The 16,663-nt window shown below is 41.8% G+C and overlaps 2 protein-coding genes across 3 annotated transcripts in view; one reads left to right on the top strand and one right to left on the bottom strand.

Annotated features, from left to right (window-relative positions):
- Positions 1-14: 14 nt before the first annotated feature.
- On the top strand, positions 15-6,908 carry FAM229B (family with sequence similarity 229 member B). Its single transcript, XM_075554658.1, has 4 exons — positions 15-221; positions 2,995-3,149; positions 3,743-3,881; positions 6,694-6,908. The coding sequence occupies exons 3-4, from the start codon at positions 3,757-3,759 to the stop codon at positions 6,839-6,841; spliced, it is 273 nt and encodes a 90-aa protein (XP_075410773.1). The 5' UTR covers positions 15-221; positions 2,995-3,149; positions 3,743-3,756; the 3' UTR covers positions 6,842-6,908.
- A 4,950-nt stretch (positions 6,909-11,858) lies between these two features.
- LAMA4 (laminin subunit alpha 4) overlaps positions 11,859-16,663 on the bottom strand; it is a 166,888-nt gene continuing 162,083 nt past the window's right edge. For both annotated transcript variants that reach the window (XM_075554655.1, XM_075554656.1), the window contains exon 39: positions 11,859-12,332. In XM_075554655.1, the coding sequence (XP_075410770.1) occupies positions 12,187-12,332 (146 nt within the window). In that variant the 3' untranslated portion in view covers positions 11,859-12,186. The remainder of the gene's footprint in view (positions 12,333-16,663) is intronic.

Genomic DNA, 16,663 nt, shown 5'->3' with positions numbered 1-16,663 from the left:
GAAGGCCCGGCGGGCGCACGCGCGTCTGCCGTTACCATAGCGACTGGGCGCAGGACCGCAGATCCTCGCTGCCTGGTAAACACCTTGGAGTAACCGCAGCTCGGGAGGCCCCGGTAACTGGCAGGGTATCTGGAGGCTCTGGAGTTTAAACTATGCATCGTTAAAACTCTCCGTGAGCTTTTGTCAGAAGTTTAGTGCTCGTGTAGAGTCTCACCCTAGCGGTAGGTCAAATGCCGTTTGTTCTGAGTCCGCCGGATGTGGCGCTAACATCTTTGACCAGCGAGCCCTTTGTTCTCCTAGAGGAGGAGCAAGGTTGACGCGAACAAAGAAACGCTAGACAAATGGACGTGGTGGGCCACACCCAAACGGTAGCGAGACCCGGAGTGAGCAAAGCGAAGACACCCAACTAGTATTTGGTGAACGCCGTGTGTGCTACTGAGGATAGATAGCTCCAGCTCCAACGAGCTCAAAATCGACTTGAAGACACACAAATACTCAGAATGCTGATTTACAGTGTCGGCGTGGTTCTTATATATGCAATAGGTATCCGTGGGTGAGATTGTAGACGGGTGAGAAGGCTAATGAGAGAGATGGGATTAAATTAGGTATTTGATTTATGCACAGTGTTTATGGGAGAGGAAATTATTGGAAAAGCACTCATTCCGGAAAGTCACAAATTCTTTAAAATTTTCAAACACTGGAAAGCAAATGATCAAATTAGATCAGATTTCAAGTAAGCTCAAACAACAAAATACCTCACTGCCATTAAGTGGTTATGGTTAGTGGTTGGAAACCACCTGCTGCTCCTCGGGAGGGAGAAAGAGGAGGCTTTCAACTCTGGTAGAGTTACAGTCTCAGAAACTCACTGCAGCTAGCAGGCTTCCATTTGATCAACGATAAAAGAGGATGTTAAAAAAATAATAATATTTCATTGCAGATTTAGACTCAGGATTCTGTTAGCAAGCTGAGGTTCACTAGAGATCAGCTAGGGAGCACCAGACTCTGAGGTTTTCTTTTAAGGTACACTGAATGTTTTGCCTTGAAGAGGAAGGCCGCCTATCATCTTATGTCAATTCTGGCTCACAATGACCTTATAGGGGAACCCTGAGGCTGTAAATCTTTATGGGAGCACATAGCCTCCTTTTTTTTCCTGTGGAGTGGCTGCTGGGGTTGAACCAGCAATCTTGTGGCTAGCAGTCCAATGCTTAACAGCACCACCAGGGCTACCATGACTCCTTTGAATAAGCCAACACTTACAACTAATGCTGGGCAGATGTCATTCCCGGCTTAGTAAACCATAGGAGTGTCTGATTCAAATGGCCAATGGCAGTCTATTTCAACCCACTGATGCCTAGCATATTGAGATAGTTTATTGTGCCAGCCTGGCCGATAAACACAAGTGGGATTAATGGAAGGGAGGAGAGAAAAATGGCTCAGTGAGCCTCGCCTTTCATGTCTCTCACTCTTTGATCATCCAGCCAAGCCATTAGTCACAGCCCATGAATCAGGATACAGTCTCACATCTGGCCATTTTTCCTTATATGCAAACTGAACAGCCAGGTGCACTGCTTGAAGTTCTGCCCATTGGGAAGATTTCCCTTCACCACTGTCCTTTAGGGAGATCCCAAACGATCTACACCATGATTCAACAATAAAGGTTTGCCAAAGACTCCACACTGTATCTGGCACCTGGGTCAGCTGGGTCATATGGTCCCAGTGGCAAAGCAGCTTGCATTGCAGCCTGAACCTGTTGAAGAGCCTTTTCTTGTTCTGGGACCCACTCAAAATTGGAGGCTTTTCGTGTCACTTGATAAATAGGTCGAAGTAGAATACCTAAGTGAGGGATATGTTGCCTCGAAAGGCCAAGTGGACACCATTAGCACTGCCAGTGTCTAATATTTATATGCTCCATTTAATTTTTTACTATATCCAATTTTCTTTGCACATTGTCCAAAGGGAAATGGAGCTTAGCATAAAATACACATAAAAAGGCTTAAAAATTAGGCCTAAAACCGTGACTTGCATTAAATTGTTTAGTCATCAACTATAAAGATGGGAAAAATGGTTATCTGAACAGTAATCGGTGGGCTAAAAGTTGTACATCTTCAGTATTAGTGAGTGGGGCGGGCATACACGGAGTTTTGCCGTGAGTAAGGGAGCCACCAGCAATCACTTGAGAAAGGAAGGACGCCCGGGGAGATGAATAGATGAGCAGAGGGAGGAGCTCAACAGCCAATGAGACAATCGGACAGCAGAAGCTATCACTCCCGTGCAGTTGCAATTATTTCTACCATCTGGGAATTTCAAAAGCTGTTTGAAAAACTAGGAAAGAAAAGGTAGTCCTTGTAGTCGAGGTGGTATAAAGAATTCTGGGGGAGAGTTTTAGGGAAATTTGTAAAGGTGCAGTTTTGAGGGCAAATGAATGGTTTGAGGAGGAAGGTAGGTTGGATCAATTGAAGGTATCGAGGGTGAATCTGGAAGATAGCAAGAATGAGGAAGTCGAAGGGGGACATAAAGTGAGAAACTCAAGCATTGTTTTGTTCCAATCGATTGGCTGTAGGTACATAGTGCTGCTGCTGTTGTGATTGTTAAGCCTTGTCAAGTTGAATTTTCTACTCATAGCCTGCCCATGTGACAGGATAGAACTTCTCCATAGGGATTTCTAGGTGCTAATCTTTACCGGAGAAAATTACCCAGTCTGCCTTTCACCGAGAGGCTTGGTGGGGAACTTCTAAGCTTGTCGTTAGCGACTGAGTGCTTAACCACTGTACCACCAGGTTTCTTTAGGTGATAGATAAAACGTATTTATAGATTAAGATCATATTTAATACTGTAGAGCATAAAGAAGCCAGAGGACAAGTATAAAACCCTCAAGCCAATTTTAAAGCAAAAACATAAACTAAGCACCCAGTTATTGTTGAACAGCTCCTGAATGTAAGCTAAATTTCAGCGTATTGCTGAAGGGATAAATTGAGAGCTCTGATCCTTTGGCAGGAATGAAACTGTGAGAGAATCTTCTGATGTCATAATTTCTGAGTGCCACTGGAACATTTGATCATCATTCTTTTGGCCATTCCAGTCTTCTATGGAAGGACAGGAGAAGCAGTTGATCTATTCACCTGTTCAGGAATCACACTCGACCAATTTTGGTAAGTCTTTGCATCCTTGGTTAAGTTAGTTAAAATGTACTGTCTTTATATAGTCATACCAATCCATAAATGTAGAATATTTTCCTTAAGCATAACAACCTCCAATAAGTAGTTACTTTTTAGGCATAAGAAAGAGGTACAAGACATTTTTCTATTCTTCTGGGGCTAAACGTTGAAAACATGCCGAGTTACTGAAGGTAACTATTAAGGACCTATTTTGTCCCAGGAACTAGTCAAGGAATTGGAGATTCAATGGTGACAAAGACAAACATGGAATAGGGAGGGAGGAAACAAAAACATTATATATATTACATATATTTGTAGAATAGTACATACAATATAGTAATGTAATATAGTAATTTCACACATTTGATATGTCATATAGTAATTACTAATTTGTACAGTAATATAATTACTGTATCAATGTAATATAGTAATTTAGGTAACAGTAATTTACAAAATTTAAAGATAATTTTGGATGTTATGTTCAGAATGTTTCAGTTTGCCTATAACAAAGGGAGCAACATTTAAAATGTGTAAAGAATGATTTGAAGACAACCTTCTCACCATTTGATTTTAATTTACGAGCCTAGGTCTTCAGTGAATTATGCCTTTTCGGTTTGGGGTCCAGGCAAGAAGTTTTCCAATGGAAGGAGGAGATTCTTCAATAGGCCTGGAACTCGGGTTGAGCTCGAGCGCTGCCGCTAACGGGAAAGAGACTTCACCAACCAGGTAAGGCTCTCTGACCTTACAACCGAGCGAATGCCTGATGTCTTTCTATAGCACAGGCTTTACTTGACGTTCAATATAGGCAAGGGAAAGAAAAACACTGCTGGTAGGAAATTCATGGTAAATACATATTAAAAGAGACGTGACTTGTGTAGTAGATTCTGTGTTTTACACCTCTGTAAGATTAGATTATAGAAAAATTCTTATTTTAAATGATAAATGATATATATTATTGTAAAACACACACACACATACTTGTAAAAATACTCTGCCACTTGTTTGCTTGTTAGTTGTTGTACTGTGTGGCTTATGTGTTGCTGGTAGCTATGTCACGGGCATTTCAAATACCAGAAGAGTCACCCAAAGTGAGCTGGTTCATCTGAGCTTTCAGACTAAGAACAGACTACAAAAAAGGAATAGACTTTCCACATCAGAGGAATTCGCAACTGACATCCTTATGGACAGTATCAAAATATTATCAGACACTGGGAACCTCGGGAACATTATTCAATCTGTATGCTGAACAAATAATCAGAAACAGTGATAAGAAGAATACAGCAGCAGGATAGGAGAAAGGCTTATTAACAACCTGTGATACACAGATGACACATATTGTTTGAGGAGAATAAGGGGGAATTGAAGCATTTGCTGATAAAGAGGAAGGGCTATACCCTTCAGAATGTATTACAACTCAATGTAAAGAAAACAAAAGTCTTCACAATTGGACAAATGTGTAACACCATGATAAATGGAGAACAGATGGACATTGTCAAGGATTTGGTTTGCTTGAATCCATGGAGTAGCAATCAAGAGATCAAAGGGCGCATTCCATTGGGTCAATCTGCTGCACAAGAGTTCTTTAAAGTGTTGAAAAGCAAAGAGGTGACTTTGAGGACTAAGGTACATCTGACCCAACCCAGGGTTTTCTTAATCACCTCATGACATGATCAGGTTGGGCACTGAATAAGGAAAAGAGAAGAGTTGACGTGCGTGAATGGTGGTGCTGGCAAAGACTATTGGAAGTACCATGCCCGAAGAGCAAAGAGATCTTTGTTGGAGGAAGCAGAAGAATGTTCCTTAGAGGCAAGGATGATGAGGTTTCATCTCACTTATGTTGTCTGGAGAGACCAGTCTCTGGAGAAGGACGCCATGCCTAGCAGCAGGGCAGTGAAAACGAGGAAGGCCCTCAGCAAGAGTGATTGTCACAGTGGCTGCAAAGGTGGCTTCAACCAACCGTGAGGACAGTGCAGGTGGTGACGGTACTATGAGTCCACTATGAGTAGGAAGTGCCTCCGTGGCGCCTAACAGCAGCATGGCATCCTATTGGCCATTTTCACTATTTTAAGGTATTAATTACATTCACAGTGACGCACAACCTTCACTATTATATATTTCCAAAACTTTCTCAGCACTCAAACAGAAACTCTGTACCTATTGAATAATAACTGCCCCTTCTAACCTACCCCCAGTCCCTGGTAAGCTCCGATCTTTTTTTCTGTCTTTTTTGGATTTGCCTATTTTACTTCACTAAAGTAGACTCATATATTATTTGCCCTTTTGGATATGACTTATTTAAATTAGCATGATATGTTTAAGGTTTTTGCATGTCAGACATATGTCAGAACTTCATTTCTCTTGATAGTGGAATATTATTATATTATATATGTCATGTTTTGTCTATCCATTTATTTGTTGATGGAGACTTGAATTATTTCTATAGATACTGGTAATAATTGTGTCCATTTAAGTTCCTACTATCTTTCTTTTATATGTTTGTGTACACATGTGAGGAAAACTGCTAGATCACATGGTAATTGCATATTTAACATGGCGAGGAACAGACAGTTGTTTTCTACAGTGACTGCACCATCAACATTTTTAACAAGACTGGTGATAATATAAAGATTAGCTAATGCTCAGATAAAGAGCCATAGTGATATCTTTCATAAGGCTATAAATATGAAAATGACTCAGTCTCTAATCTTAGACTTAATATCACTTTGATTTGGACTTGACCCTCATCAGAAATATATGTAATGTGAAGATTCCATGAAATTAAATGAGTTTTACAAAATTTTAAACAAACCTATAATAATTAAAATGCATCCGCATTTTCTATATATGTATATTTTTACCATGGAAAAGCATTCAATACTTCATTATTTCTTATCTCATTGCTTGGAGTTCTTTGGAAGCAGATTTAAGCTTAAGTGGACACAAATTTAAGCAATCAGTTATTCCAGGATGGATTCGGGTGCTTTGGGAAGCAGTGAGCTCCTGGTTTAGAATGTTTAAGGTTGAATAGTTGTTTGTTGAGAGCGTTGGAAAAGAAATTCAAGCAGACACTTTTTGGACTAGATGTAATGTGAGGGCTTTCAACGCTGAGATTCTTTCAGCTTTTGACTAGAATGTGGAGTAGTGTGTTCAGATTTCTATTTACCCACAAAGCTCTTAGTTTTTAAATCACTGAACTGAAGTTATGTTAAAGTGCATTTAAGAACAAATTATCATTGCATTACCATGATTCATTTTCTCTCTTTGTTATTTAGCAATTATTAATCGCAATACTATTGGCCTATAAAGGAGTACCTTTGTCTTTATTAGTTTCCTATGATTAAATATCAAGTAACAGCCATAATTTCTTTGTAACATCAATCTACAATGTTTGCTTCATCAGTGTCACTGTGTAATAATTACTTCATGATTTCAAAGATGTCAGAACTATTTCAAACAGTCAAATATGCACTCAAACTTTGACACCCGGTTAAACATTTTTCCTTTTAAGTAACTATGTGTCTTTTCCTCTTTCATCCAGGCAGCTCCGAAGATGTCCTGGAAGTCATTGCCTGACAATAACTGATGTTCCCATCAATGTCTATGCAACAATGCGCAAGACAGCTGCACAGAGCAGCAAGGCAATGCATCCTAATAGCACCGTTAAGTCTTTTGTAGGTGTTGACTAGGTCAAGGCTAATGGACCAGTATCAGCTGGTAAACAATAAAAGTGGCGGCAACTTTGGACGATGACAAGAGTTGAAATAGTTACTCTTAGTATAAGAAATGTAGTCAATAAAACACGCACGATAAGTCATCAGTTATGTTTGATAGAGAAGACAGAATCGTTCATAATTAGAAAGTGCTTTAGAGATAATCCAGCCCATGGTGAATCATTAATACTAACAATTCAAGGTGACACTTATTCCACCATGGTTATTAATCAGGTGGGGCTTCTTCTAAATGCTTCATGTGTTGTAGATTGATTTCCTTTGTTTATATTATACCTCTACTTAGCAGAATCCTCTCTCTAAAATATTCCATGACAGTTTCTGATACTTACACAGATACTGAATTCTGATTCTGATACTAATCTCTCCAGGAAAAATTATGCTGGTGGAGAAAAGAGACTGTTAGTTTTAGTCCTTGGTCAATCTGCATATGCAAGCTTGCTTATTGGCTGAATTCATTTAATAAGATCAAGAGTAGGTTTCTAACCTCTATTTACCCAGGAAAAACAATGTTTTATTTTAACACTGCACCCCAAGTCTTTAGCTCAGTGGTTCTCAACCTTCCTCATGCCGTGACCCTTTAATACAGTTAGTTCATGTTTTGGTGACCCCCAATTATAAAATTATTTTTGTTGCTACTTCATAAGTGTAATTCTGCTACTGTTATGAATCGGGCAACCCCTGTGAAAGGGTCATTTGACCCCCGCACAGGGGTCGTGACCCACAGGTTGAGAATGGCTGCTTTAGCTAGTCATTTTGAAGTTGTCAACAATGGGTATTGAAAAAACAACGAGTATTAAAAAACATAAAAACAAAAATCGAAAATAACTTGACTGCCATCAAGTTGATTCTGACCCCTAGTGACCTTACAGGACAAAGTAGACCTGCCCCACTGAGTTTCCCAGGTGGTAAATCTTTAAGTGAGCCGAAAGCGGTATAGTTCTCCCTCAGAGCACCTGGTGGGTTCCAACTGCTGAGCTTGCAGTTTACAGCTCAACAGGTTACCCATGATACCACCTGAGCTCCTGTGAGACATCTCAGGTGGATTTCCTTATTCGTTAGACGTGGGCTCGCCTTTGAGGTCTAGGTCAGCTCTCTAGTCTCATTTTCTCCATATAGTAGTCCCCAGAAACTCAGCCTGCTTCGTTCTCCTCCTGTTAACGGCCACCATCCATCGCCCCAAATGATATTTTCCAAATAACCCACTCTAGAGTCATATAAAATCCTTACAGTTCCTTGTCTTTCTTTGATAATGTACATTATAAGCACATTTAAAAACATAGTTAATAAGAATATGGACATAGATATATGAAGATACAAACAACAAATGTAGAGATATCAAAAGATTCAACATCTTAGTGGAAATAGTAAACTAGAGATAGTCCCGATTTTTAAAACTTTTCCCCGCATCCCGCGACATTTTAAAAAAGCCCCAATTTGACCCTTTGGTGAAGAGGACCCTGTGTCTTGGCTGCTCGTCCCTCCTGGTCCCGGACCTGACCCGCACCCAGCGTAGCGGTGCCGCAAGGGATTGCGCTGGACAGTACAGACCTGCCTGACATGCCAGCCCAGCCAGAGGTTTCTCAGTGAATCCAGGCACCTGATCTGGGGAGCCTGACAGATCTCAAAGCAACACAAACCCCCCCAAGCCCAGCGCTCCCCATTCCAGTCGACCTTCCTGAAGAGAAAGTACAGCCTCTGAGCCCATCAGGAGTAATGGATTCACCCAGTCTGCCTAGGAAATACAGTTCAATTGGGCTAAAAAAAAAAAGTCCCAATTTTTGGAAAGAATGCACCACAAGCTAGGGTATACGGTTTTCGGCTGCCATGTGGCTATTTCGTCAGGATATGAGTTTTATCAATGGTGTCCCGCGGTACCAATGTTAAAATCTGGTCACCTTACCTTAAGGGAATCAAAGTACTCTCCAGGTAATTTAGCTGCCTGCAAAATAAAAATGTAAGGCTCCTTAAAGGAAGACAGTATAACGGTCTTTTAACAAACAGTGGTCCGTGTTTAACACAGTGGTGTCCTCGGCAAGATATTACTTCATTGTAGTTGAGTGGTGAGTAATGGAATGATCTTAGACGGAGGGCTGCCCTGGACATTGCCAAATAAGGCTAATTGCAAGACTTGAAAGAATCAAGATGATTTCAGATGTACTGAGTAACATACAATTTACAACTACCAGGTATGCAAAGCAGGAGGAATATCTGTAGTTAAGGGGATCATCGGTCAAGCTAAACAGACCCAGGAATAACAGATGACAGTATTAGTAAACAAGTTACTGTAATCATACTCGTAATCAAGAAGGGGTTAAGAGCTAGATTACCTATATCTTTAAAGATGAAGACGAATAACAGAATTGCAGGTGAATGAATATATTGGCTGGTGTAAGATATGGCAAATAATATATAATAAGGATTCCTGGGGTGGTAGGGTGGGGGAGGGAGGGCAAAAGCAGGAGCTGCTATCAAAGAGCTCAAGAAGAAAGAAAAAATTTTAAAACTGATGGTAGCCATTGTAAAATTATGCTTGATCTAACTGAATTATGGATGGTTGTGTCTGTAGGAGCTCCCAATAAATGATTAATTATAATTACTTTTTGATATAAAACTCTCATATATAGATGAATATCACTGGACTTGATTCTGTAGGCCAACCCCACCGAACACACTATGAGTGGGTGACTGTCGAAGCCCCAAATCCATTTCAGTGTCCCACATGGATTAAACCCGGAGTCCTCTGGGAACACAGTCCAGGGGTGTGGACAGCCCTGCTACCAGGCAGAGAGCACGGCAAAGCCGACGATGGCAGATGTCGTTAAGTTAAAATGTAATACTTTATCATTTCATCCCTCTTTTGACACATTTTAAAATTGTTTCGGTTTTTAATATTTCCTGTTTTTTTTTTCAATTGAGTTTTTTCTATTTTGTCTGTTCATTGTTGTTGGTTTTTTTTGTTTGCTTCCTGTTTGTGTTTTGTATGATTTCCTGAAATCCAGGATAGGTAACCCCATAGAGACAGTAACTGGATGAATAATTATGTAGGGGCATGGTTGGGGATGATGGAGAGAAATGGAGAACTAATAATGTGTATGAAAGAAAATGTTCTGAAATCAATTGTGATGATTGCATAATTCTCAATATGATCAAACATTTAAATTATATATAAAGTATATGCCAATGAAACTACTTAAAATAATCCAAACAACTTACTGCCATGAGTCACTTCCAACTCATAGCAACCCTGTGGGGCCGAGAAGAACCGTCCCTGTGGGTTTTAGAGACTGTTACTCTTTAGGGGAGTAGAAAGCGTCCCTCTCTCCCATGAGAAGCCAGTGGTGTCTAACTGCAGACCTTGTAGTCAGCAATCCGCCGTGTGACTGCACCACCAGCGGTCAAAGGATGGAAACAGGCAGTTAAAGATAGCAAATTCAAAATTTCATAAAATCGTTGTGAGGTTCTTAGAAGTATATGAGTCAGTGGGTTCTTATTTTCTGAGGACATGTGAAGGTGGGGGCTTCAAAGAGTTTGAAGGAAAATGGAATGAAAATAGAGTGGGATTGTTTCCCCTGGAACTTTTTGGTAATGATGTAAAATAATAACTCTATTAAAAAAGTCACCTTCAAATTATGGGGCAATGCAGAGACTTAGAAAGTTTGAGCGTGCTCTTGATAGTGTGTGTGAAGTGTGACAGGCCTGCTGGGGCTAGGCCAGGTCTGCAATGTGCTGGTCTAGTTTAGGCCACCAGTGAGGATGTGAGGGTACAGACCTCAGGCAAATTTATTGGAAAAGCAAATGATAAGTTACCCCAGAGCGACGTCCCTTGCTTGGGTGGATCCGGTGCAGGGAATGTTCTCAGAGCTACGCCTGTGCCGGTTTAGCCCCAGCCTGCTGGATGCAGAGTCCTTAGCCCAGAAGGCACACAAGGTTCTCGGGAGATTCTGATGGGCTTTTGTGGAATTTTCCCTGTAATTTCACGCCTGAGTAATGGAAAAGCCAGGCTATTTCCCATTTCCCAATTCTTTGGGAAAGTTTGGCCTTTCAGGGTTGGTGCTCTTGATGACAACTGGCTGAGCTGAGTCACCAACTGCTCTTCTAGGTGGGCCATAGAAAGGACTGAGTTGGTTTTGTCAGATTTGCTCAGTCGCATTCCTTTTATGGTACCTTTTTCCAGGTGTTTGTGTTTGTAACACAAGCTTTCGAGTCCAGGTGAGACTAGGCCTGAAGGCAGGCAGGCCTCTGGAGGCAGCAAAAGCTCAAGAACAACCTTGCTTACCCCTGCAGACAGGTAGCTTGTCGGTTGTGTAGTTCATGATAGCAAACACATTACTTAAGCTAGTGAATCTCAGGTTTCCTACCGTAAACCCTACCTCATAAGATTATCAATTGGAATGTCAATTTTATTTACCATGATAGCTGATGTTTCATAGGTTATTTAAGAAGCAAAACCCCAGTGCCACTGAGTCGACCCTCACAGTAACCCTATATTGCAGTGGTTCTCAACCTGTGGGCCACGACCCCTTTGGAGGGGGTCCAACGACCCTTTCACAGGGGTCGCTTGATTTATAACAGTAGCAAAATGACAGTTATGCAGTAGTAATGAAAATAATTGTATGGTTGGGGTCACCACGACATGAGGAACTGCATTAAAGGGTCGTGGCATTAGGAAGCTGTCACTATTGGAAATTAAGCCTCATCTGAAATGGTTCTATCATTTCTATCATTTAATTAGTTAGAAATTTATGTAACGTTAATAACTGCTATAAATCTAAACATCCTTGTGATATTGATAGTTGAGAGAAGAGAGTGAGCGAGAGAAAAATGCTAAAATCTAACTATCATCAATTTTGGTTGTTACATAAATTGTAAATCTTTTCATGCTAGAGAAACGTAGCTTAGGGCAAAGTTATTTTGGCATAGATCGAAAGTTATCTTCACCGAAAGAAAAATGACTATGAGACTCTCACCACACTTTTACAAAATGTGTGCCAGTGTTTATTTAGAATCCCTTCTATTTTATTAGAAACAAGAGGAGCAGGATATTCACCCGTAGGAAGCAAGTGGACTCTCAATACAAGTATGTTTAACAATCCTTTGAGGGTCGTCCGTGGCAGACATTTAGGATGGAAGGAAAGAATTGAAATGAGAAATAATAAACATCCAGTCCCTGATGATTCCTTGAAGTCATGCACAGCTGGTTGGAAGCTTCCGCCCTTAGGAAGCGGTGTGGCTCCTCCCTGCCGGGCCGGGTCATTTCAGTGCTCTGAAGAACTGCAGGCTTGCGCTGCCCCTCTGCGGGGTCAGGCTGCGGGGCAGGAGTTGATGCTCACAGCCCCGCTGACCAGGGCGGCTTTACTGAAGCTCACTGGGTGCCCGTCAATCACAAAGTGACGGAGGCAGCCTGTGAAGGGCTTGCTCGGGGCCATTCCTGGCGTCAGTAGAGACTCTGAAAAGAGAAACAAATGAAAATCAAATATTGCATTTCAGGCACTGAAACCCCAAATATTACTTTGTGATAGAAGTGTGTATAATTGTGCACATCACCAAGACGACCTACTTGTCGAAAACGGAATAGATTTATAATTTACTCATTTCTCAGAAACTTCATCTGCTTGTGAAGTCATATGAACCTGCAGAAGCTTGAATGTTTTGCCTTGCTTTTCATGTTGAAATGTCTGCGTATAGTTCGCTGCCTTCTAAGGATGAAACCAATGTGCCATGCCCATGTAAAGACTCAGCAGTGATGGCAACGTATGTACAAGTGTGCTTAATACAATTTAATGATGGATGGTTATAGGATTTGTAAGAGCCCCCCAATAAAATTATAAATAAAAAGACCCCCTCCAAAAAAAGGACAACCATGATTTTTCACATACCACCTATGCTTTTAGGAAAAAATTCCTGCCTGCCATGTGGCAGACTGGGCTTCCATTCCTAGCGAATGCTTGTCCTGAACCATCACCACCTGTCCGTCAGTGGAGATTTGCGCACTACCGTGATGCTGAACAATGGAGCTACCAGGCCTAGACAGACGATGAAGCAAGGCCTGGCGATTTGCGTGTGAAGACCAGCAACAGAGACCCTCTGGATCACCACGATCTGGCGCATGAGCGGGCATGGGATGTGCAGAGCTGGGCAGTGTTTTGGTTCATTCGTTGGGTGCCAGTACCGACTCGAAGAGTAAGAACCACCACCACCTATTATTGGGGGCCCATTTCACCCGGGTCTTACTTATTTTCGGCGTTTGCTGATAAGGAGACATGGAATCTGAGTTTTCACACTATTTTCGGACTTGCTTAATATTTCTGGATAACATGTCATTAGCTTTCACTGAGAAGCACCCACACGTTGCCAAGCTCATAAGAACAAGAAAATAATGAATTCAAATAAAAATTTAATTTTTCTAAGCAAAGGGTCTTGGCAGCTCTATAAATAGCACAACAATATCTAGAGCTCAGGTGCCTTGTGGTATGCCGGGGGGTGGGGGTGGGGGGCTTTCTCTCTTTAACTTAATTAGATATACTGAAGAACCTGATGCTTATTAATTAAATGAAAACAGTTAAATGTGTGTGGATGACAGAAGCAATATAATCTAAAGCAATTTAGAGAGCTTAGAAATATTCTGAAATTAAAATCCATTTAGTCAAAACTTATTATTGGGCACAAACACTCCTGTGAGCAGTAGCAAATAAAAGATGGAAAAACATAAGCATCAGTCACTCAAGAAAGAACATAAACCCAGACAGTGATGGAAATACCATGCCACACCGCAATAAGCTTTCTAAACCATGAAGATTAAGAATACGCAGAAGCTTTCTGTTGACAATATATCACAGAAAAGCAGTTCATATCTATAATATGCATTTTAGATTTGGCAGGCCCCTGAGAGATCAATTCCCTTAATTTCCCTATAAATTAGGATGATGATATATGAGGGGTACCCCCCCAAACCAGATTCAACCCCACAAGCTATGTTTTCAAATTTTTTTTACAAAACAATCTTATCACCTTTAAAGTACTCTCCATTACACTTAATACATTTGTCAAATCTGTGATTACATTCTTGGAAACGCTGTTCCAAGTCATCTGTTTGGATGGCTGACAACACCACCCTCATTTTTTCTTCACCTCATCTATGTCATCAAAGCACTGTTCTGTCACGTTCCTCTCCATTCATGGAAACAAAAAGATGTCACAAAGAGGGAAGTCAGGTGAGCCAGGTGTGTGGGGCAGGAAAGGCATTCTGTTTTTGCCCAAAACTAGCACACCGAGATGGCTGCGTGAGCAGGTACATTGTTGTGGTGCCAAAACCAGAACCCCGTCTGTCACAAATCAGGCCTTTTTTTGTCACACACTGTTACGTTATCCCTTCAGACGTGGTGGAATGAACTCCAAATGCACTATCCCCTCCTCACATCACAAAAACAAATAAGCATCACTTTTGGGGGGAGTCTGATCAGCTGTTTTGCATTGCCAGAATAAAAATATGAGCAAACACAAAAGGGTGAATTCCACCTAGTTGGCTCCTACATGACAGACTAGAACTGCTCGAGGGTCGGGGTTGGGGAGGGGTCTTCCTGCTGCTACCGTCACGAGAGTCCATCACCACCGGGCCTCCTTCCCCTCGGAGTGCCTGATGAGTGTGAACTGTCATATGATGGCTAGCAGTGGAGGGCTTGACCATTGAGCACAAGGGCTGGACACACCTAAGTCTGCTGCCCACTTTGATAACTGATTTTAGAAATGTAAGTTTGGTTCTGCCCAAGCTTACCACCCTTTGGCTCATGGAGAAGTCAGCTGGAGATTATGTCCCCAGTACTGACTGCATAATGCACAACATAATTAATTGTCGGGAGTGACAGGACAGTGTTCCGTGAATCAAAATTAGCACATGACTGTATGAGAGAATGGTGCACAGGTAGATAGTTTGCATAAAGAATGATTCAGGGTGTGGAAGCTATATAATCTACCATCAACTTGAGGAAGGGGTGAAGTCTAGCTTGTCAGTGAGGTCGCAGCTTGATGACCTCATTTGGATGCACCACAGAGGTAAGTAGCTGACTGGAGGCCAGCCACACTCTCTCTGCTACACATTCCTGTTGACAAGCCACATGGAGCTACGCTGATGGAACCAGAGCCCTGGAGCTGGAGGAGCCATGTGGAGACCCATGTCAGTGCTGAGATGTTTCCACCTCCACTGGATCCACAAGATTTTCTACTCACTGGCCTGTGATCTTCCTGCATTTGGCATCATTGCATGTGTTACATGAGTCTGAAGAGGAATTTATATATTGGTATAGGACATATGGACTAGATCTGGACTGGGCTGGAATGTTTTTTAATATATAATTACTCTTTGTAGTAAAGTTAACTTGTTGCATTTAGTTTGATGACTTTTAATACATTCACTTTTAATTGATATTTAATGAGTTAACAGGGCTCTGCTTGATGTAAGAACTTATTTGGGATTCTGAGAAAATCTAAGGCACAGAGGGGCTTTATTTAGGCTAAATTTCCCTTACTTATCTTTCTGAATGCCTGGTTTCTTCTTTGATTTTAATGAACTTAATCTTGAACAGCTTTACAAGATATAATTAAATACATTCAACTTAAATGATCTTTGTTTTTATTCTAGGCTGCCTAATATGACTCTTGGCTAGAATTAAAAGCCGCAATGGGCTGGTGGTTAGCCCTTCTTGACCTGCTAGTTTCTGTCTGCTGGTTTATCAGTTAAACTTCTCATTCGCTGGATTTGGCATTTAGTACATTTGGCCCACCTAGTCTGTGAAGCTTAGCGGCTCCTGTAGTGAAGGAAAATGGTAGTGGATGTGAATGTGTGATGCTGGGATCGGACTGCAAAGACAAAGGAAAATCAGACAACTGTTTGATTGATTCATGTAGTAAGCACTGAGTGCAAAGTAAGTACCAGATACCGCAATGTCCACAGAATCACTCCTGTCTGCCCGTCTCCTGGAGCTTCGCCCAGAGCTTAAAAAAGTCCATTATTATGGAGTTAACATCGACCCATAGTCAAGTCCATGTAGGACAAAGCATAGCTGCTTCAGAGGGTTTACGAGGCTGTAAATCTGCATCTAAATTAAATGGCCTCATCTGTCTCCCACAGAGGGGTTGGTAGGTTTGAACCACGGACCTCGAATGCGTACCGTGCTGTGCCACTCGAGTGCTTAACCTAGGCCCACCGCCTTTGACTCATAGCAACCCTAGGACAGAGGAGGCCTGTTCATTAGGGTTTCTGAGACAGTAGGCGTGTATGGGTGAGGACAGCCTCCTCTTTCTCCCACAGGCAGTGCTTAATAGACACTCTATAAGGTTTGCTGTGTGTTGAATGAAGGCATGTTTTGGGGCACCAACGGGCGTACGGTTTGGCTTCCACAGTATTTTGTGATGAGTGCGGGGGCAGTAAGTGGTATGCACCGGGCATCCCAGGGGCATTTGGTTGGGTGTGTATTTAAGTAAAAGTCTGGGCTGAGTCCTGAAGATCAATCTAGGGAACAGCAGTCCTGGGAAGAGAGGGATGGGGAGACCCAAGAGGCAGGGGCAGGAAAGTCTAACCAGCAAGGGACTCCTATGCTCTCCTGACCTTGACGCTCACGGTCTGGGAAGTTTTGACACAGTTACACCGTGTTGGGACTTCTAGGAAAGAAGCAGTACACAGCAACCCAAGAACACTGCCTTGGCCAGGATCCGTTTCAGGATCAACTGAAGCCAGGCGGCTGGAAGCGGGAGACTGGGGGAGGGGGCAGAAGTGAGAAAAAG

Source organism: Tenrec ecaudatus, chromosome 7 (assembly GCF_050624435.1).
Source record: "Tenrec ecaudatus isolate mTenEca1 chromosome 7, mTenEca1.hap1, whole genome shotgun sequence".
NCBI lineage: Eukaryota > Metazoa > Chordata > Mammalia > Afrosoricida > Tenrecidae > Tenrec > Tenrec ecaudatus.
Note: the sequence above shows the minus strand (reverse complement) of the source record. Positions and strands in the feature narration are given on the sequence as shown.